We start from the raw sequence: 21445 nt of genomic DNA, 5'->3' as shown, positions 1-21445 counted from the left end.
CCAAAAAGAGTTGTCTGCTGTGTGAGCTTCCTTTCACCTTGATCTCTTGCCAACTTGCTGTCATCTGGGTTCTTCCCCCAGAAGCCTAGCAGAATTTAATCTAGGGAGGTCCCTAGTGATCTCTTAGTTGCCCAATCTAAGAACTTCTCAGTGTCTAACTGATTTCACTTTTCTGTAGTATACGTTGGCCCAAATCTCCTATTTGAAACACTCCCCTCCCTTGACTTTCAGAGAAGTGTTCTGCCCTGGTTTTCCTAGTACGTTTTCTGCACGGTGATGAGAGGAAATCAGCCTCCATGCTGGGAGGAAGCCCAAATGACTCCATGGAGAGGGGTGCCTGGAAAGGAACCAACAGCCAGCCCCAGCTTGACAGCTGCTTGATGACCATCCTGATAACGAACCTCTAGCCTCCAAGCCCCTCTAGCGGATACGATGCAGAACAGAAAAAAGCTGTCCCCAGTAAGCTCTGCCAAAACTACAGATTTCTGAGCAAAACAGAGATGTGTCTTGTTCTTTTGAGTTTTGAGGTAGCTCTCACAGCACGTTGTTGGTTATCTGCCTCTGGTCCCAGGTGTACGCCCGCATGTAGCGGAGAGGGAGCCACGGAGTACTTTGGGGAAGGAATTTCATGGAGGCCCTTTCTCGAACCACGAGAGAGGGCACAGTTGCACGGAGAGGCAGTAGGCCTTCCCGGATCTAAGGATCTAGGAAGACCTGCATGGCATCCGTGCCTTTCCAAGAGACGACTGTGGAATCACAGGCAGATTGTCTGATCTTCTTCAGCCTTGGTCTCCTGAACTGTAAAAGGGAGGTCATACAAGAAATGACCTCATCATGTTGTTGTGAAGGTCAAACAAGATACCTGTGTTGTGCTTAGCACAATACCTAGCACAGAGCTGGTACACACACAAAAAATGCTTGTACTAGGCCGTGCACTGATATGGGGTAGGCAGGAGCTGTCTGGAGGTCAAAGTCCATCTTTGCTATTTTCCTGTTATATCTTTGCCTGCCTGAGCCTCGGTTTCCTTACCTATAAAATAGGATACAGAGAGCATCTATCTCGAAGGTTTATTGTGATGGGTAAATGAGCTAATAGATCTAAAATGCTTAGATCTGAGCCTGGTCCAATTCGTATGCCCTCACTGTCCCAGACCCAATGACTGCACACTCCAAAGCCTCACAGTGTCATGGGGACAGCAAAGCCTGTATTCATACCACGATGCTACAATTAGGAAACAGGCCAAAGGTGACGGCCATCTCAGCCTGTGATCCCAGGCTTCTCCGAAATCCAGACATCCAGAACCTGCCCAGCCCTCAGAGTCCAGTGCCAAAGACATTTCTCCCATGAAGCCTTCCCTTGTTTGTTTTGTGCTCACCCCCAACCCTGCTGGCCTCTGCCCAGCCTAGGTGGGAAGTGCCCCCCGAGCTCCTTCAGCAGCTTCCCTGAGACACATTTATTGGACATGGAATGCAACATCTATCTTTTCCACACTGTACCACTGATGTTTATATACATGTCATATCTCCCTATACTAGAATGAGTTTTCCAGAGCCATGCCTGTGACCGATTCATCCTACATCCAGTACAGAACATAGCCTGGCACATGGCTCAGAGCAGAAATGGTTTATTGACTGAATGTGTGAATAAATCCCGATTCCTAAGGGGGCTGGAGAGAAAGAGGGGATTAAGCAAGCACATATATGAAACATGCACATGCCTGGAAACAAACGCACAATACATGCTAGAGACACAGACCTACTCATCAGTACCAACACACGCTCAAGGCAGTATAACATCTCTATAGTTAATCCTCATTTCACAGATGAGGACGCTCAGAGAGTCTAAGATATTTGCTCAATATCACAGCCTCGGCATGTACCTGACAGTCTTGGGAGCTTAACTCAGAACAGGAAACCCGGTCTGTAACTTGAGCATGCCAGGGGGCCCTAGCTTCCTTTTCGGCCACGCTCACCCCGCCACTCAGCCCAGCCCCAGAACAGTGAGAGCTTCCTGTCAGTCCTCGAGCTCCATGCCACTCTCTCTTCCTGCCCAGCAGGGTGGCACTGTCAGAAATGCCAGAGCCATTTAGTTGCCCAGCTCCAGGCCTAGTTCTCTGAACTCCAGCAGACTTTGCAGGGAGCTAAGAGGGCTCCTAGTGCCAGGCGTGGCAGCACGGCATGAATTGCAGAGCTGGGCCCGTGGCCGCATCCTGCCAGCTTCCCTCACAAGAGATCTCTGTATTACCTGGCAGACGGGTGCCTGGCAGCTGGGCAAAGCCAGCTTGAGAGGACGGATGAAGGCCATTGGGCCTCTGCCAGGCTCTGAGGCTGCTCCGCACCAAGTCCTGCCTCACAGCGCCAGGGCAGCATGACTCCACAGCGTTCCTAATCCCCCCTTAGTCAGCTGTGGGCACGCAGTGTTTCTCCAGGAATGGTGAAGGCAAGTCCTGACCAATAGCAACACCGCGTTTATGCATGTTTCTGATTTAAAAAACAGTTCTGAACATCCTGAGAGTAGTCCCATGGAAAAATATTATACTAATCATAATTAATGTCATTATTATCTTTAATGCCATCTGAGGCTATGGGAGGTTTGACAACCTCCCGAGGACCCACAGCTCTGACGTTTTTTGCTGCACACTGCTTCTGGCATCCATTCTCACGGCACCCCTTGACCCCAGGCATCTGCAGAGGAGGTGGCCTCTGGGCTGTGAGTGGAAGAGCCTTGATCTTGCCCTTCAAAGCACAGTCAGACTCTTGAAGTTTGACAGAAACATCAAAACCTACCCAGCCAATCCCTAATCCCAGAGCTTCAACTGACCTTCTAGCATAGACTGCTCAGGTACCCCCATCACATACCCACAAAAACAGCTGTTTGCTTCTGGTGAATCTGCTAAACCCAAATACTCAACATACTCACACACATCTGCTCGGATGCACAAAGATATGTACACACAACATACACCTGTACCGCTTGGTGGACACACGCATACACGCATGCTTCACTTCATGCACTCACTCAGAGCTCTTACAACAATGCACATAGGTCCTAAATAAACTCCCCAAACCTGCGCACCCACCATCCTGGATTTGTAAATGCATACACACATACACACATACGTATTCTCACACACAACCCTGCCTGTGCACACGTGCGCATGCATACACGCACACATGCAGAGCTGAGAACAAGGATGTTTTGTCCACTATGTGAACCCTCCTGACAACATGGACCAGGCAGGGATGTGATGTCCCATGGGGACCTGTAAACCATTCATCTTGTAGCTACACGTGGGTGATACTCTGCCAGTCATCAAGCCCAGTCCTGCCAGGCTGGGCACTGAGATGAGTGGGCCACGGGCCAAATTCAGAGCTGCAGCAACATGAACAACTGTCATATGGGCATGACGCCACCAGCCTTTCTGTTCCTGAACAATGGTCTCTGTCCCAGATTAGGCTTTGCCTGGGGGAAGCACTTCCCACACCACAGGGGACTCCTCTTAGAGTGAGGACAGCTATGCCAGGGTGTAAGAGGTTCACACATGAATCCCGAAGACGCCACATTAGCTGTGTGACCTCGGGTGGGTCACCTTAACCTCTTTGAGCCTCAGTTACTGCCTCTGCGAAGTAGGGATTGTAATTCCTTCCCATCAGCATCATGTGGATAAATGAGATGATAAACACACAGAAATGTGGAGCACACAGCAGAAATCAGGTACATGGATGTTGAAAGGAAGGTTGGATAAATGAATGCATACCAAATGAGTGTGCACTGCACTCCAGGGCTCCCTGCTGAACTGCTCTCCCTTCTCTGCCCTCGAACCCCCAGGCTCTGTTTTCTGTTGTGGATCACATCATTCCACTGCTCAAAGGCCCACCACTCCTTGCCTTCCCATCAGCCTCCCTCCCCACAGACTCCCTCAGAAGGCCGACTGTGACGCCACGTCCTCTCCCTGTCTCTCTCCCTCCCTCTTGCTCCCCTCTGGCCCCCCTCCCTTCTTCTGTTCTTTGAACGCATGCTTTTCTTTCAGCCCCAGGGCCTTCACATGGAATGCTTTCCCCTGAGGTCTTCACATGCTCGGTTTTCTTTCATCTCCCTGCTCAGATGCCACCCCCTAAGTGAGGACTTCTCTTCAGAGCTATCCTCCCCCAAGCCACCCCCGTATTTTTCTTCTAGTCCTTGGGCATTTCTGTTATACGCATATGAATTTTCCTGTTAAATATCTGCCTTCTCCTCTTGAATGGGAGCTCCACGATGGCAAGGGTCTTTGTTTGATTTGTTCACTGTGAATCCCTGTGCCTACAGCAGAGCCTGACATGCTGTAGGTGCTCAACAAATACTGGTAAAATGAATGTAAACATATGACTCTTGCCCTTGAGGAACCTAAACAAAATTTCCCCTCCCTAAATGACAATGCCACGCTCCACTCCCCTCCTCTCCTTTCTCCTGTACAGCCCAGCTCATCACATTTTAATTTTTTCCCTAGCCTCAGCCAGCCTAATTACTCACAGCACCGGTGTGAACGCTGGTGTACGCGATGGTAAGTGAGTGTGCCCAGGCTGACATATCCTAATGGTTTTCCAGCAGGGAGCTGCGTCAGAACCTCCTGAGAGCCTCATTGCAAGCATTTGTGGCTGTCTTCTTTCCCCTAACCCCTGCTGAACAACAGTCTCCAGCGCTGAGGCTGGGCCATGCGGATTTGGAAAAAACTTCTCCTGGAGATTCGGATGCCTGTTACTGCAGTTGTCTGCGGGGTGGCCATGGAGAGCAGAGGCTAGCAGCACTGCCTGCCAGGGTCACACTGGCTGAGTGTGAATCTGCACAAGCAACCTCGTGTTGCTTGGAATGCAGAATGGAGCCCAGCTCAGAAAGGTGCTATTAGGACACGTTGAGGGAAAGTTTGTAAAGTGCTTAATATAGTGCCTCGCTCATAGTCAGTGTTAGCTTTCGTTAAATGATGGCTTTCCTCCGGGAGTGATGCAGTCATTCTCAGTTTCCCTACAGGAGTTAGGACAGGGCCTCAGCATGTGTAGTTAGCTGACATGCTGCTGAAACAAACATACTGTCACTTCTCCCATCTTAAAGAACAATCCTTTGTCTTGAACTCATTTCGTCCCTCCAGCTGTCACCTCATTTCTTTGCTTCTCTTTATAGCAAAACTCATCAGCGTTTTCTACACTCACTTTCTATAATTCCTCCCATTCTGGCATCTTTTACACATTTTATTAGGGAAATTTCAAACATATATCTTGCCAGTCTTCTATTTCCCAACTTTTTTGCTACAGTATTATAAAGCAAGCCCCAGAAATATCATTTCACCCACAATGTATCCCTCTAATAGGTAAGAATTTTTAAAAAATGAGTATCTTCATCATTCCTAACTAAATTAATGATTCTCTAACATCACCTAATACTTCATCTATGTTCAAATTCCCCTGACTGTCTTAAAAATGTCTAGTTCCAATTGCTTTGTCTAAATCAAGCCTGATCAAGGGTCCACATGTTCTATTTGGTTGATTTGTCTCTAAAGTCTCTTCTCCCTTCTCTCTCAAACCCACTAATCAAGCCTCCAAATCCACTGCACTCCCAAGACTATGTTTTCAAGGTCACCAATGATCTGAATGTTGCTAAAGCTCACGGACAATTCTCAGTCTGCATCCTCTACGTTTCAGCAGTTGTTGAAACGCTCTTTGCCAGAACACTACGTGCTTCTCCTGGCTGTTCTCCTCCCTCTGGGTGCTCCTTCTCAGCTCCCATGCCCACCTGTTAGCATTGTGTGCACTGCAGATCTGCCCTGGGCCTCTTGCGTCTTCTGTTCTCACTCCTTGGTAGCGTGGCCCAGTCTCAAGGCTTTAAAAGCATCCCAAAGTTATACCTCCAGCCCATTCCAAATGCCTACTGCACATCTCCTCTCAAATATCTAAGAGCTGTCTCAAACGCCATCCGTGAAATGCTCAAACCCTCCTCATCCCCCATGGACTTCTCCATCTCATCCTTCTAATAACTTTGGCCCCAAACCCTGAACTCATCCTCAGCTCCTCTTTGTCTCACACCCCACACTGATCCCTCAGGAAGTACTGTTGTTTTGGCTACAGATTATACTTTCATTGCTACTACCCTGGTCCAAGCTACTAGCATCTCTTACCTGGGCTGTGTAACAACCTTCTACCTGAACTCCCTGCTTCTGTCTTTCTTCCCTCTTCAGTCTATCCTCAAACAAGCATCCAAAGTTCCTTTTAAGCACCCTCTGCTCAAAGGCATCCACTGGTTCCTAGTTTTTCTGAAGGTAAAAGCCAAACACTTCCTAATGGACTCCAATGCCCTCAACAAGAAACAGTGGCATTTTTGGCAGGAAAAGTCTTCACCGTGTGGTCTGTCCCATGCACTGAAGGATGTTTGACGTGGCCCTTACCCACTGCCTGCCATAGAGCAACCACCTCCCTCACCCGAGCCCCACCAGTTATTGTGGCAACTAAAATGTCCCCACACATTTCCAAATGCTCCCTGGTGGACCTGGAAATCCCAGCTGAGAATCTCTTACAACATCTGCTATACCCCTGCACCCTCCTACCCTCCCATACCCCACCAGTCTCTCCGACTTTGCCTCAGACGCCTCTCCCTGTGCTCTCTGGGCCCTTGTCTTACTTGAACAACCTGGCAGGGTCCCACCTTGGCCTCTAGCTGTTCGTTCTGCCAGGAACGCCCGTCCCCAGACAGCCGCAGAACTCCCTCCCTCCCCTCCTTCAGGACTTTGCTCAGGTGCTCTCTCCCCAGAGCACCCAGTTTGAAAGTGCAGATTGCTTTACTCCGGCTCTCTTGTCTGCTTTTTCTCCGGAGCACTTATCCCATCAGATGCACTGTAAGTTTTCACTAGTGACCTTGTTTGTCTGTAAGCTTCATGAAGGAATTTGGGAGTTTTTTTGTTCACTGCTATACCCCAGGGCCTAGAATAGTAACTGGCACACAGCAGACAATATTTGTTAAGTGAAAGGAAGAATACAGATGCCAGGAAAATATATACTTACAGAGAGAAGAAAACAAGCTTTTCTAAGCCACAAGAATAAAGAATTAATTTTGTTCTTAGCAAGGACTGGTGTGTGCTCAGCCCGGGGTGGAAAGTAAGGAGTGAGGCTGTAAGAACATCTATTTATTTATCAGATCGGTTCGGGAAGGCTTCCTGAAATTGGTGGGGTTGTAGGACTCACCTTCAGCTGGTTTTGAGCCAGGTGATAACACCCTGATGGTTCCCCCAAGCTTGATGACTGCTGACAACAAAGGGAGCCCCGGGAAACGAAAGTGAGCCAAGCTGGAGTTTTCAGACTGAGAAGCACACTCACGGATTCCTATTTCGGCTGCACCTGACCCACGTCTGTCAGAGGCTGCAGCAGCACGTCAGCCGCAGGGGCAAGTTCAAATGGAGCTGCACAATAATACCTGCTTCCTCCCCTCTCTGGCCCTGAGAAAGCCCACCTTAAATAATTACTTGCCTTCCAAAACTCTCAGCAGACAGCAGAAAGGACCTAGCTTCACAGCCATACAGTGGAATATTTTGCAGCTATTAAAAAAGAATGCGGCAGCTCTTTTTATATTTAATAAGGAAAGATCACTAAGATACATTATTAGGGAGCAAAACTCATGGTGCAGAACAGCGCATAGTATACTAGTATCTCTGTAAAAAGAAATACACATTTTGCTTGAATGTACATATAATATAGCTGGAAAGACATGAGAAATAATAGTGGTTGCTGGAAGGTGTGGGGGCGCGGAGGAATTTGAGTGGTTAGGAAACAAGGATGGGGGAGACGCTTTTCACTGTAAACTCTTTTCTTTTAAATCTTGTACTAGGTCAATGTATTAACTATTTGAAAAGAGTGAATCGAAATACTCTGGAGGCTGAATTGGGAAGATTGCCTGAGGCCAGGAGTTCGAGACCAGCCTGGGCAACATAGGGAGACCTCCGTCTCTACAAAAAAAAAAAAAAATTAGTCAGGTGTCATGATGCATGCCTGTAGTCCTAGCTACTTGGGAGGCGGAGGTAGGAGGATCACTTGAGCCCAGGAGTTCGAGGCTGCAAAGAGCAATGACTGTGCCACCGTACTCCAGCCTGGGTGACAGAAATGTTTCCTTTTAAAAAAAGGAAATGGTGAATTACATTAAAAGCAAATTATATTAGCAATTTTGTGTGTAAGTTAAAAGCCACCTGCACAAGTACAGGTGGCTAGAAGACAGAGTCCTTCAAGTGAAAGAGCCTGAGGCTTTAGCTGACCTCATGTGTGCTAGGTCCCATCTATGGCTGGGGCGGAGAAAGCCAGTGGGTCCCTAGCCACCATCCAAAGCTAGGCAGGGAGTGAGCGAGGCCCTCTCTGTGCCCAAAGCTGGTCTGGCCACAGCCTCTGCGCTGCAGGGCTCACTCCCAGCTCCTGTGTTCTGGGAGAGCAGTCACCCAGGTGAGGCAGAGCCACCCGCAGAGCCAAGAGGAGCAGGAAGTGCCAGGATCAGGTATGTGCTCCTGAAAGTAGACGGGGGAGGGGCGTCAGTGGACCGGAAGGCAAGGGAAGGGAAGGATGGCTACCTGCCTTCAAATATTCAGGGAAGTCAAACAGGGAAGGAGTACTGTTCAGAACCCGTTAGAAGACGCCGGGGTCAGGGTGGGGGGTGGTGAGGCCTCTCACCTTCATAAAGCACTTTCTGCCACTAGAAAGATCCCAGAATAACAGCAACTACCACGCGTTCAGCCCTCACTGCGTGCCAGGCACTTGGCTTGCCTGATGCTTTACTGGCATTACCCCTGAATTTCCCCAGCAATCCCAGGAGGGTGGTACTATTCGTATTCCTTATTTCACGAACGGGAAACGCGAGGCTGTCACTGCTTGAGATCACACAGCTAGTAAACGACCGAAGCGAGATTCAAACCCAGGGCCCTACTCGGAACTATTATGCTGCACCGTAGGCTGAGAAGACGACCTACACCCCTGGGAATTCTAAGACTGTGATTCGACAAAACACAAATATAAACATGGGAAGGCTAACACAAGGCTGGGAGTTTTAAATTTAAATTTATTTTTTTGCCGAGGTGTCTTCGGTACAAGGAAGACCAGGAAACGTGGATTCTGAGTAGAATTTGAACCTCGGTGTCACCGTCCTCATCCCCGACCCCTCCTAGCCGCCCCCGCCTCAATGTCCCCTTCTTCTCCAAGGGAATCTACTCACACCATCACACTAGCCCGGACTGCGGCCCACGGAGGCCGAGGAAGGGCGCACATCCCGCGTCCAGCAGCCCGAAGGCCGCGGGAGCCCCCGGGGTCCCGCTGCTCCCCGGGTTGGCGGCGGCACGAGCAGCAGCAGCGGCGGCGGGCGGTGCCGCAGCGCGGAAACCCCGAAGCCCCTTCCGCGCCCCCTCGAGCTGGGAACGCGGGAGGCGGCGGCGCCCTGCGCGGGGAGGCCCCAGACGCCGTGGGCGGGCGGCTGTGCGCGCCAGGCTGCGTGGGCGCGGGGGCGGGCTTGGGGGGGCGGGGGCGGGCGTGGGGGGGCGGGCGTGGGGGGCGGGGGGCGCGGGGGCGGGCGTGGGGGGGGGGCGGGGGCGGGCGTGGGGGGCGGGGGCGCGGGGGCGGGCGTGGGGGGCGGGGGGCGGGCGTGGGGGGCGGGGGGGGCGCGGGGACGGGCGTGGGGGGGGCGGGGGCGGGCGTGGGGGGCGGGGGCGGGGGGCGCGGGGGCGGGCTTGGGAGGCGGGGGGCGCGGGGGCGGGCGGGGGCGGGCGGGGGCGCGGGGGCGGGCGTGGGGGGCGGGGGCGCGGGGGCGGGCGTGGGGGGGCGGGGGGCGCGGGGGCGGGCGCGGGGGGCGGGGGGCGCGGGGGCGGGCGTGGGGGGGGGCTTGGGGGGCGGTGGGGGGCGCGGGGGCGGGCGTGGGGGGCGGGGGCGCGGGGGCGGGCGTGGGGGGCGGGGGCGCGGGGGCGGGCTTGGGGGGGGCGGGGGCGGGCGTGGGGGGCGGGGGGCGCGGGGTCGGGCGTGGGAGGTGGGGGCGCGGGGGCGCTACGGCGCTGGGAGGCGGAGGCCCCCGGGCGGCTCTTCCCTCCGCGGGTGACTCAGCAGCCGCCTTCCTCAGCCATGCGGGCGGGCGGCGTGGCGGGGGCGGGGGGCGCGCGGCTTCCCCGCTCCGGGGTGTGGGTCCTCGCCGCCGCCCCCGCGAGGAAGCGCGAGGCTGGACGCTGGGAGGGGGCGCGTGGGCCGGGAGATTCCTTCTCGTCTGCCTGCTGCTAGCCAGCCCACCCACGCAGCCGAGAGCCCGACTCCATGTTCCCCCCCACGGAGGCGCCCTGGGCGCGCACAGAGGAAAGGCTTTCCCCAGGCTGGGCGGCCAAGGTCGGGGGCGGAGGGACTGAGGGACACCCCAGGGAGGCCGGCTGCACCAAGCCCTCCCTCCTGCTGCTCCCGGGTTTTACGCATTCATGGTCGGAGGAGGCCGACTGGAGATTTCTAGGGTCTCAGATGTGGAAGTCCTTGCAGAATTTACCTCATTCTGCCCCAGGGCCCCCGGGCGTCAGCCATCTTTTGTTCTTGAAAGGGAGAGAGCCCCCTACCCGGAGCCAGCTGGAGCGCCCTTTCTGTGGCTCTCGTCATTTAGAAGCCTTTTTTCATATCTAAGCTGGGTCCTTTCTGCTGCGGTAACCCCCAGACAGCTCTGCTTTGCCAGACTTGGCCACCTGGTAGAAGGGGGAAGAGGGAGGACCAAGAATGTCCCCATTGAGCAGGAGGGGAAATCGAGGTCCAGAGAAGGGGAGGGGTTTGCCTCAAGCTTATAGTTGGGGGTGTGTGAAAAAGGTGCTGACCTCAGTACTCAGGAGCTCTGGCTTCTAGGCCAGAGTCCAGCTGCTTGAAAAGATAATATTCCTCCCTGGTGCTGCCCAGCGCAGTGCCTCTACCTGTCACTGGAAATCCCTTTGGCCTTCTCTGATGGGTTCTTATCATGCGTTAAGTAGCATCAAGAATGTCAGAGATGCCAGATGATGCCCATTTGGAAGCATCCAGGGTAAAGACCAGGCTATGCACAGGAAGCACAGAGGCTAGACCCAAACAGGAAATTCCCACCCGCTTTGCAGAGTTTTTGTTGCTGCTGTTTTTAAATAATCATTGGTTGATTTGACGCATTGAATGAAAATTGTGGTGACAGGAATCATTCATCAAGGAAGAAATTGTGGAACTCCCTTGTCTCTCTGCCTGGGATGGGGAGTGCATTCCTGATTGGAGGCAAGTGGTTGGCTGGTTTGACCTGGTGCGTCCAAAGTCCTGAGAGATCATTGGCGCCAGACCCTGGCCTCAGCTAGGCGGAGATATCCGGCAGGGAAAATCACACGACAGCTTTCTGTGTGTCTCGCCGCCCTGTGCCTGAGCTTCCAAACAATATACCTCCATAGAATTCCAGTGACACGGCCCCTGTACCTGGCCCCTTCCACACAGCCTTCTTCCCAGGAGCTCAGTCCTTGGGGGTCTGGTCTCCTGCATGCTCCAGACAAAGTGGGTATGGAGATATGGTGGATTTGCCCCATTTTACAGAGGGGAAGACCCAGGAGGACCTGGCTAGCCAATGGAGATGAAACACTCCACGCAGAGAAAGGAAAAGGAACGGGGAGTGCTGAAGGTGTGACCAGGCCAGGGTTCGCTGGGAGATACTGAGATAAAGCTAGGCTGAGCTTTGCTGTGAAGCCTATGCATCTGTAGTATAGTGTGGGTTGTCCTCCAACTCCCCCAGCCCAAGTCAGTAACACACAGTTGTCCAAGCAGAGTCGTGCCCACTCAGGTCCACAAACGCTTCCACGCCACCTGCTCACCCTCTTGTCACAGTATTGACACTTCCCTGAACAGAGCTGATCTTGCCTGGTTGAGAAATAGGATTAAGGGGCCTGGAACCTGGGAGCTGCTGGTTCCTGATCCCAGAATCCAGCTCTTCCCGCTCTTTTCCCCCAGAGATATGGCCACAATGCAAGCCTCCTTTCCCTCCTGCCTTCGTAGGCCCGTTGCCCATTTCTCACTCCACCTGCTGACAAGGCCATGCTTGTGTGTGTGCACACGCATGTGTGATGAAACTCTCTCTGCAGAGTTATGTTCTTAATGCAGCTCCCTGGGCTGACAGACTGGTCAGAGGCTGGGGGCAGAGGGAGGAGAGGGCTCTCCTTGCTCATAGCTAGGATTGGGGTCGGTTCTGTTTATTGCCAAAGGCAGTATTGCCCTCACCTCTCATCCCTCTCACCCCCCAACCAGCCTGAAGAACTGAGCCTCCGAGTCCAGCTTTCCACATGGGCTCAGCTGCAGGACAGTGAGCTGTGCTGTTGGACCCAAGCACAGCTGCCGAGGGGTCCTCCCTTCTGCCCAACTCTTCCTCAGCTGTGATACCACAACCCACCTCCACTCAACAATCTATGAGCCTGCCTGGGCCCTACAGATGGAGAGTTTATTTATTCAACCAGTATTTATCATGCACCTTCTAGGTGTTGAGTTTGACTCTCATCCCCTATCCCTTCAGGCTCGTGCGACACCAACCTCTGCTGCCTGCCAGCTCTTCCTGCCCACATTTTCCTGCCCCATAGCAAACCCCAACAGAGTCATGTGACATTCCACCATCCAAAAAATTATTTTAAGATCCTAGAAAGGAGCAAACAAGCTTATCACACATCATCATGCTCTTTAACTTCTTGCTTTATGACTTCCACGCATGAAGTTCATTGGGAAAGTATCCCTTCTACAACCCAAAGACTTACTATTCTGTGACAAGTCAGTGGAAGTGCCCTGTGTCCCTCCCCTTTCCTTATCAGGGCCAAACAAGACAATTCCAATTCTCTGCAAAATTTAGTTGAGCTAAAAATGCATTTAGACTCTGAACTGCCTCCCTCATGAGCCCTTCAGCTCCTTAGCAGTCTCCTTCCCTGGCCCGTAGTTAACCAGTGCTACCACAGTACCCACCCCTCTTACCAAACCCTGCTCTGGGAAATTGCTCAAATAAACTCTTTCCACTCAAGTCTGAAAGACTGATAAGGCTACATGTGTTGATTTTTCCCCCTTCCTAGGAAAATTTGCATTTAAACAAGGAGGATAACCTTGAAGTGCCCAAAGTCATCTCTGGCTGTGGAATTATTAGCATAGTTGAGATATTCTGGAAAGCTGAGGGACCTCCCTGGGGTTATGGGACTAGCTGTAAGTTTGGCCTTGCACACCCATGAAGCAGCCCTGACTGGCTGTTTTGGTCCATCATCACATAATGTTGAGAGCAGTGGATGAAGAGTTAAGAGAATCTGAGCTCTAAACCTAGTTCTGCCACTAACTAGTTTGGAAGCAACAGTCACTTCCTTCTTAGGCCTTAGTTTTCTCATTTGCCAAATGAGAAGTTTGAACAGGTTACCTTGAAGAATCCTTCTAGCTCTGGTATTTGGTTAACTCCCCAAAGGGACTAGGAGACCCTGTCCCAGCTCCTAAAAGCCTCTAGCCCCTGAAGCTGTGGCTTAGAGGGAATGGTCTGATGCCAGCACAGAGCATGGGGCCCTTCTCTGGGCAGGGACTTGGACAGGCTGCCCACATGACCTCTGTCCATAGCAGCCCACCTGCCAGGGAGAAAAGGTGCTGCTCAGCACACACACGTCTTGAAGAGTTACACAACCCTCCCAGATCCCTTACTCCAACCAAAGAGCAACAACAAAATAGTCTGTCCTCCACTCCCACCCCAGCACACACACATCAGTAGCCTCATAGTCACAAACACCCTGGGAGAGAATTTTAGAAGGCCACCATCTTTTCTTTTTCTTTTGTTTTCATTTTCCTGGAATATATCTCATGTAAGAAAAGTCTTTAAGAGAAGAAAACCCACAACCACCCATCAGGCTTCTTAGTCCCTCCCTGCTGTTCTTTTCAGCCTTCTGACCTTATAGTCCTGAAAAGATACAGGTCTACCTTCCATCCCTAGGAAGGAGGAACTTGGAGAAATTGATTCAGCCTCCATTCCGAAGAAGTGGGAAGCACTTTCTGGGTTCGGGCGCCATTTCCCTCACTCTCCACTTTTGTCGTTGGCAAGTCAGTGTACCTTCTCCTAGATGAGACTGTAATTTTCCTAATTAGGAAATAGGGGTGATTGCTCTCACCATGGGGCATCGGGTGATAACTCAGATCTCTTTGATATACTTAAGAGAAGTGCAAATAATCTTAAAATGCAACAGAAGAGGTTTTAGTTGGGCTTAAAGAAGCCTTTGCCAGCTAGGAAGTTGTGAGGCAGCATTACAAATCACAGAGGGATGATGGGTTTGTGCTGCTGGTTGCTTTTCAAGGTAAGCTCAACATTCCTGTGTCTGGAATGGCTTGAGTGCACATGGGCCAGAGGTAGAGGGTCAATGAGAAAAGAGCACATGTAGAAAGGTGGCCTGGCTGTGTGGAAGAAACCCTGATGCTGCATTCTGGTCTGTCACTGTCATCTGACAATGGGTGAACCTCTTGTCTTTCTGGGGCCCTGGTTTCTTTTTCTTCTTCTTTTTCTTTTTTTGGGAGGATGGAGTCTCGCTCTGTCACCCAGACTGGAGTGCAATGGCACAATCTCAGCTCACTGCCAACCTCAGCCTCCTGGATTCAAGTAATTCTCCTGCCTCAGCCTCCCCAGTAGCTGGGACTGCTATGGGCCACCATCCCTGGCTAATTTTGTATTTTTAGTAGAGACAGGGTTTCACCATGTTGGCCAGGCTGGTCTCAAACTCCTGACCTCAACTGATCTGCCCATCTTGGTTTCTTTATCTGTAGAAACACTGCAATGTATTGAGCACTTACTATGTGCCCCAAACAGTACTAAATAAATGATATGTAATTTTAAAAACTTTAAAACAAGTCTTTAAGGTGGATATTTTCCTCATTTTGTAAGTGGAAAAACAGAGGCTAAAAGAAAGTAAACAGTGAAGGCGAGGTCTCACAGCTGTGGAGGTACCAAGATTTCTCCCCAGTTGTGCTTGACCGAAGCCCGTGTTCTCAACCACCTAGATCTTGAACCCATGTGATCCAGTGGTTACCTGAAATTCCTTTCAGCCTGAAAGATTTAGCTTTGCCCTTGCCTTACTCCTGATTCCCTTTCTTTTTTCTTTTTTTTTTTAGACAGAGTTTCGCTCTGTTGCCCAGGCTGGAGTGCAGCAGCACGATCTCGGCTCACTGCAAGCTCTGTCTCCTGGGATCACGCCATTCTCCTGCCTCAGCCTCCCGAGTAGCTGGGACTACAGGCGCCCATCACCATGCACAGCTAACTTTTTTTTTTTTTTTTAGTTGAGATGGGGTTTCACCGTGTTAGCCAGGATGGTCTCCATCTCCCAACTTCGTGATCCACCTGCCTTGGCCTACCCAAGTGCTGGGATTACAGACATGAGCCACCACACCCGGCCCTGATTCCCTTTCTTTTTGTTAATGCCCTCATTGACTGAAATAAAAGATGACCACCCCTTTCTTCCATGGAAATAAGCAACCCTTTGGAGCCTTTGTGGGAACCTGCGCTTTGTGCTTTTCCAGAAGCAGAGGGGGAAGTTGCTGCAGTGGCCCAGGCCTTGGAAACCCTGCCAGATGGCCGCACATTTGAGAATCTGCTAGGTGCAGTGAGTGTGTCCCCAGGGCCTCTTACTAAGAACTCCTTCCTAAGCTGCTGTTGCCCTGTGCCCAGGGCCACTGAGACATGCTTAGGCTCCAGTGAAAAAAAAATGTTCCGGCTTTCCAACAAGGCAGCTTGTCTAAAAATCTTTACATGGGATGAAAATTCAGGAGTTGAGTCTCTTTCCAGATTGCTAGCCCCGATGTTTGTCCCAGCCCTTCCCTCTTTTTCAGTGTTACCCTCCCATCCATTCCCTCTCCATCCAGCCCTGACCCCAGCTGCCTTTTCTCGTAAGTGACCTTTGAAACTCAGGCTGCACAGAGATTTGCTGAATCAGCAGGACCGACTGTTGTTTCTCTTGCCTGGTTTTGGGCCAGCGGGAAAATGTGCCAGGATGCCTTTGTGAGGCCCTATGGCATTTGCTGTGTGGGTCTGGGGAGAGATTGGGAGTGAGGGAAGAGGGAGCTGGTGTGGAACACGGCATGGAGGCTGGTAAGGAGGAGTGAGATAATCAGGGTTTCCCAGAGACCAGGGGATGACTTGATTCTCTTAAATGCATTATTTTTGGATGAAAAGAAGGGAAGAGCAGTGACCTAGGCCCTCAGAAAGGCAAAGGGCAGCAAATCTTTGCAAGTGGCCACTCTATGCCAGCTTCTAGATATAAACAAAAAGATGCACACTCCCTCCTCCCGGTGAGCCTTCATCCTGGCCCCATTTCTTAGACTAGAAACTCTCTCCCTGCTGGGGATAGGGAAATAACAAGAGGACAGGCAGATTGATGAGCATGGGCCATACGATGCCTCCTTAGCAACTAGGCCTTCTGGGCACAAGGTAGGCAAGGTCCCTGTGTGTTTAGACTGTCCTTACCTAGTGACAGGGTTTAGCCCTTTGGGGAGGGGCTTAGGATGAGTGGGGAGCTGTATCATTAGAGGCTGGAATGAAATGGACATGCAAAATAGGTACTTCATGGATTGAATTTTCTGCTTTCTGTTTCCTTTCCAGCTACCCTTGCCTCTTACTATTCTGACATAAACCTTTGGCTTCAATGAAGAAAACCTGCTCTTTGGCTCTTAACGTGATTGTATACTCACCTTTTTTACCTTGTGCTGTTCTGATAGAGCGTTGCTCTAGGCAGCTGCAACATGCTTACACTTGTTTAGACATTTCTAGATATGTTCTCATTTATTTTGAGCCAGGACCATTTGCTTCTTTCCAATCTTTCCACAACACCGATTGCAGGGTTTTGAATAGACTGGACACTTGATACATACAGTTGACTGATAGACCTTCACACTTTCTTAATAGCTTCCAGGATGGTTCAGTCATGAGCGATCATCTTCAAGCAACTCTGACTCAATAGGAGCAGAGACCCCAGTTCCCATCAGCATCTTAGACAAATCAGGCTAAAAACACATCCAGAACTCTTCAAGCCATCCCAGCCTCCAGTCAGTATGAGAACAGGGAGCTCAAAAGATACTCAAGATTGATTTCATGCTTAAAGGATGAGGGTAGAGAGAAAAGAGATTTCCCTGTGTAGCTTAAGTGGAAGAAGGATAGAAGGAAGAGAAGATGGGAGAGAGAAAGTGTTTGAGGGAGAGGTAGAAGGGGAGAAGAGAAGGAAGGAAAAAGGGAGGAAAGTAGTGAGGGAGAGGAGGGTTGTGAAAGGAAGAAGCAATGTAACAGAGAGAAGACAGGAGTTGTGGAGCCCTTCAGACTTCCTAGTCACATTGAGGTGGGGATTTGGAATAGGAGCTGAATTTGAATTGGGATGCAAGAATTTATCCTCCAGCAATCATCTGCCTGTGGCCTTGGAGACATGGACAAGCCCTGTGATCCATGGACACTAAATGCATGACTGGTAGGTGGGCAAATGTGCTCAGAAGCCACTGAAGCCAGCAGCTTCAGATAAGTTCATGTGCTTCCATGGCAAGAGGATTTGTCAGGTCAAGTTGACGTTCTGGCACCAACCAGGAAAGGGATAATAATAAATTCTGTAGATGTCGTCAGCCTTGATTGAAAAAATAAAGAAGAGCAAGCTATATTTGCTGCTTTCATTAAGAGGCAAAAGCAGTGGGGGTCAGAGCTTAGCAAGAATCAAGAAGCATGCAGAGAAAGAATTTTAACCCTTCAAATGTTTTCCTTCCATAATATCTCTGCATTCACTCACCCACACATTGCTGCCTTCTTGGACTGACCTCCAAGACCACTACCTTTGTGTCTCCCTCAGCTGAAGGAGGGAGAGAGACCAGATTATGTATTAATGCAGATAAGATGGCAATTAAATGATTCATTATTTTCCAATCCCAGTTCTGTATGGCTTCTGCCTCTCCTGGGATTGGGTAGGAAGAGGAGTTCTGGGGATAAAAGTCAAACTGTGTGAGGATATAATGCATCTATCAGAGTGCCTGGCCCTGGAAACCCTCACCCACTCTTCAGCCACCTCACTGGGGCTGCGTTCTCACTGAAATGAGGCCAGAGGAGGAATGAGGGAAGATTCACAGGAAACCCATGTTCAGAAGACCCACTGTGCCATCTCTTCCTCCTGCTTCAGCACTCCCAGTAGAGAACCAGTTCTGCAGGGAGCTCCCCAGGAGCAATACCCGGGAGGGGGCTGCTGGCTCTGCTCTCCTCCTCCTGACCTCTCCCTATCCGTGGAGATCTCTCTCTGCCTGCTGGCTCCATCTTGTCCCTCATCATGGACAACTATGGGCAGAGGAGAACAAACATACAAAACAGGCCATGGGCAGAGAGCAGGGTAGAACCAAACATGTCATTAGCAATGGTGATTCCTTCCTGAGGCTCTGTGGGAAAATTTGGGTTGAAGTTGGGCCACTGTGGGGAAAGAAATCAGTGGCCCAGAAGATATTCAACCAGCCAAGATTACCATGTTTTCACATTCAAGGAAAGAGAGCTACAGGGAGGAGGGGAGGCAGGCACATCTGTGGTCTCTGTGTTTCTGGGTGTGCAGGCTTGGGGAGCAGGAGAAAAAGCTGGAGGATCTGGAGAAAGTAAGGTGTTACTGTTAAGTGCCTGGGGCAAATTTCTAAGTGAAGGATTCCAATAACTTCCACTCTGCCCCACCATGCTAATTATTTCTTATTTTTGTTCTGCTCCTTTGGGAAGCAAAAGCAGGACAGGTGAGAAGGAAAGATGAGGATGTCACAATTCCTCTCCATAATTGACATGTGGGGCTGGACAGGAGCCCAGAAGATTCCTAAACCCCAGGATTCCTAGCAGGGCCAACTGAATGAAAGGGTTTGGGTTCCATAGGCCACTCTGAAGGCCATGGCAATGTCTTTGTCTAAGAAAAATAATCTTTACTCAACTCTTCTTGGCCACACAGTGCCCTGAAGAGATGCAAAGAAAGTGGAGATGCGGTGGGAGAGAAAGGAGACACCAAAAGTCATGAGGATAGAAATCATAATGACCAGGTAGCTGTGGCTGCCCTCAGGGAAGAGGACTGGAAAAATTCATCCCCTCATGTGGGCGAAAAGACCGCTTAGTATCTTGGAACAATGTTGCCTTTTGCTGAGCCTTGGGCATTGAGGGAAAACTGACTTTCTGCTTTTTTATGCCAGATAAGGAAAAAATAAAAATAAAAATGTGAAACTGAGGGAAGTACAAAGGGGTTTTGAGGGAGTTGGGGTGGAAAACTATGTCTTCTTGGGACTTGAATCAAATATTTTAAGTCTGCCAAGCCAGATCATGTTAGACCTTCACCTCCTAGATACTGTGGTTTTGATCAACATATGCTGTGAGCTACCCTGGCCTAACCCAACTTCTCTAACTCTACCACAGATGGGAAGAGAAAGTGAGTTTTGAAGGATTACAGCAAATATTCACAAGCATCTACCAGACTTAATGCAACTGGATGAAGATGAGATTCTCAGCTCTACTTTCCCTCTCTGCATTCCCTTTAGCATCACCATCGTCAAGGTTGGGTGCTGACCAGGTATATTTTCCCTTGAACCGTTCTTTATTTAGTTCTCCGTCACTTGTCTAATCAGAGAAAAGAAGCTGACACGGCCACAGCCTTTCCAGTACAGAGGAGAAAACATCTCAGACACTTTCATATCTTCTTCCTATATTCCTATTTCACGGACCTCGTGAGTGAAGAAAGAGCTTGAAGTCCTAGGAACTGAGAGGTTAACATTTCTCTCAGGACCCAAGACAGTATTTCAGTGATCACCAGATAACCAGGGAAAATAAGGTTTGCAGTTGCTGGCCTTAGCAGGGAGATTTAAACGGGCATGACATCTGAATACCAACTCCATCTGCCAACTGTCCCTCATGTCATTGTTCCCTTTCAACAATGTCCAAACACCCCATATGAAAAACCCTCCTTGAGTTGGAGGAAAAAGCTGTAACCAGACTGAGCCCTCAAACCATGCCTGAGTCCTCCACTGGTTTGATGGGATATTCCCTTACACCTCTTCAGCTCTGCGGGAATTCAGAAGAAGGGTGCCCACTCAGGTCAGAGAAGAGAAAGCTTCCCCAAATGAGCCACTCCTATCTGTGACTCCCACTTCACCAGCTAAAGAGCCACATTTTCTCTTCCTCTGCCTGCAGCTCCCTGGTTTCCCACATCACTCCTGCTTTTCAGGTTTGTCCCTGGCCTCCTGAATTCACCTCTACCCCGGTCCTACTCTTCCTGGGCCCCAGCCTTTTCAAAGCTCTTCACATGCCTCTTTCCAAGCCTTCAGCTTTTCTCGCATCTCAGTCTCCATTCAAATACTTTTACTACCCACACTTCCTTCCAAATTTTTTCTCACTTAAAAAGATTCCTTCAATGGTTCTCTTTTCTACAGTTTAATCTTCACTCGAACTTCATCCCAGCCTAACCCCCTTTAAATGCTCTCAGTTCCCATTATCACCAATCGCCTAACACCCACTTCCTTCCTCCTTTGCCCCTACTATTTGTCTGGTTACTCCTTTTTGCTCCAACATTCCCCAAAACCTTCTCAAGCACGGATATCGTTCCTTCATTTACCCAAAATCTCCTTTACACACTCCTGGCCCCTTCAGGCCACACCACTCCGGTCCTTTGGACTCCTACGCACCCAACGTCCCCGTCTCTCCCTCACACCCACTTGCTTCCCTTGCTCCCACCACAACAGTGCCCATCTCCTCTCCCCGCTCACTCAGGTCTCCTGCTCAGGACGCCCTTGCCGAGGGCGGAGGGGGATTTGTGCTGAAGGAGGGCTCCGGCAGCAGCGCAGCAACTCGGGGGACGCTCCTTCTCCTTGTCAGTCACGGCCCCCTGTGTCCCCAGATGCTTGTGGGGCGACTGGGGTGTGTGAGCCCTGCTGCCAGGTCCCCGCTGGGGCTGCTCCAGGAGCTGTCCGTGGTGCTGAAGCGGCGGCAGCTCGGGCGCGGGCTGCGGCGCGGCTGCTGAGCGCTGTCCCTGGTCCTGGAGAGGTTCCTGGGCCCTGGCGGCGGCGGCGGGAGCGGCCGGCAGCGGGGCCGGTGACGGGGGGACCAGCCCGGGCGGAGGCTGGGCTTGCAGCAGCTGCTGGTGCTCCCACAGGCTGCGGTTCTCAGCGCTCAGCTCGTCCAGCCGCCGCTCCAGCTCGTCGATACGCTCTCGCTGGGTGTGGATGAGGCTCTGCTGGTTCTGCACGATGGCCGTGAGCTCCTTGAGGTAGAGCACGGCGCGCACCGGGTTCTCCAGCAGGCTCTCCATGCCGCCCGCCGCCGCCTGCGCCCTGCCTGCGCCTGGGCTGGCGGCGGGGAGCGCGAGGGCGCGGGAGCCCAACAGCCCAGTGGTCGGCTCGCCTCCCTCTCCCACCGGCCCAGCCTCCCTCCCCCCGCCGGCGCCGCGTCACCGCCACCCCGACCTTCACACACGCA

General features: G+C 51.4%; 1 protein-coding gene across 7 annotated transcripts in view; it reads right to left on the bottom strand.

The window, feature by feature from the left end:
- The window catches only part of IQSEC3 (IQ motif and Sec7 domain ArfGEF 3), a 118942-nt gene extending 97552 nt beyond the window's left edge, over nucleotides 1-21390 (bottom strand). For 6 of the 7 annotated variants that reach the window (XR_012094420.1, XM_007967076.3, XM_007967077.3 and 3 more), the window contains exon 1: nucleotides 20737-21390. Coding sequence is in view for 6 of the 7 variants with exons in the window: in XM_007967076.3 (XP_007965267.3) it covers nucleotides 20737-21278 (542 nt within the window). In the remaining variant the exon portion in view is untranslated. Of the gene's footprint in view, nucleotides 1-9211; nucleotides 9480-20736 lie in introns of those variants that run through there. The other variant, XM_007967082.3, reaches the window with a different exon arrangement.
- Between the last annotated feature and the right edge of the window lie 55 nt (nucleotides 21391-21445).

This window comes from Chlorocebus sabaeus, chromosome 11 (assembly GCF_047675955.1).
Source record: "Chlorocebus sabaeus isolate Y175 chromosome 11, mChlSab1.0.hap1, whole genome shotgun sequence".
NCBI classification, from domain to species: Eukaryota; Metazoa; Chordata; class Mammalia; order Primates; family Cercopithecidae; genus Chlorocebus; species Chlorocebus sabaeus.
The sequence above is the reverse complement of the archived record's forward strand: the minus strand, read 5'-3'. Positions and strand labels throughout refer to the sequence as shown.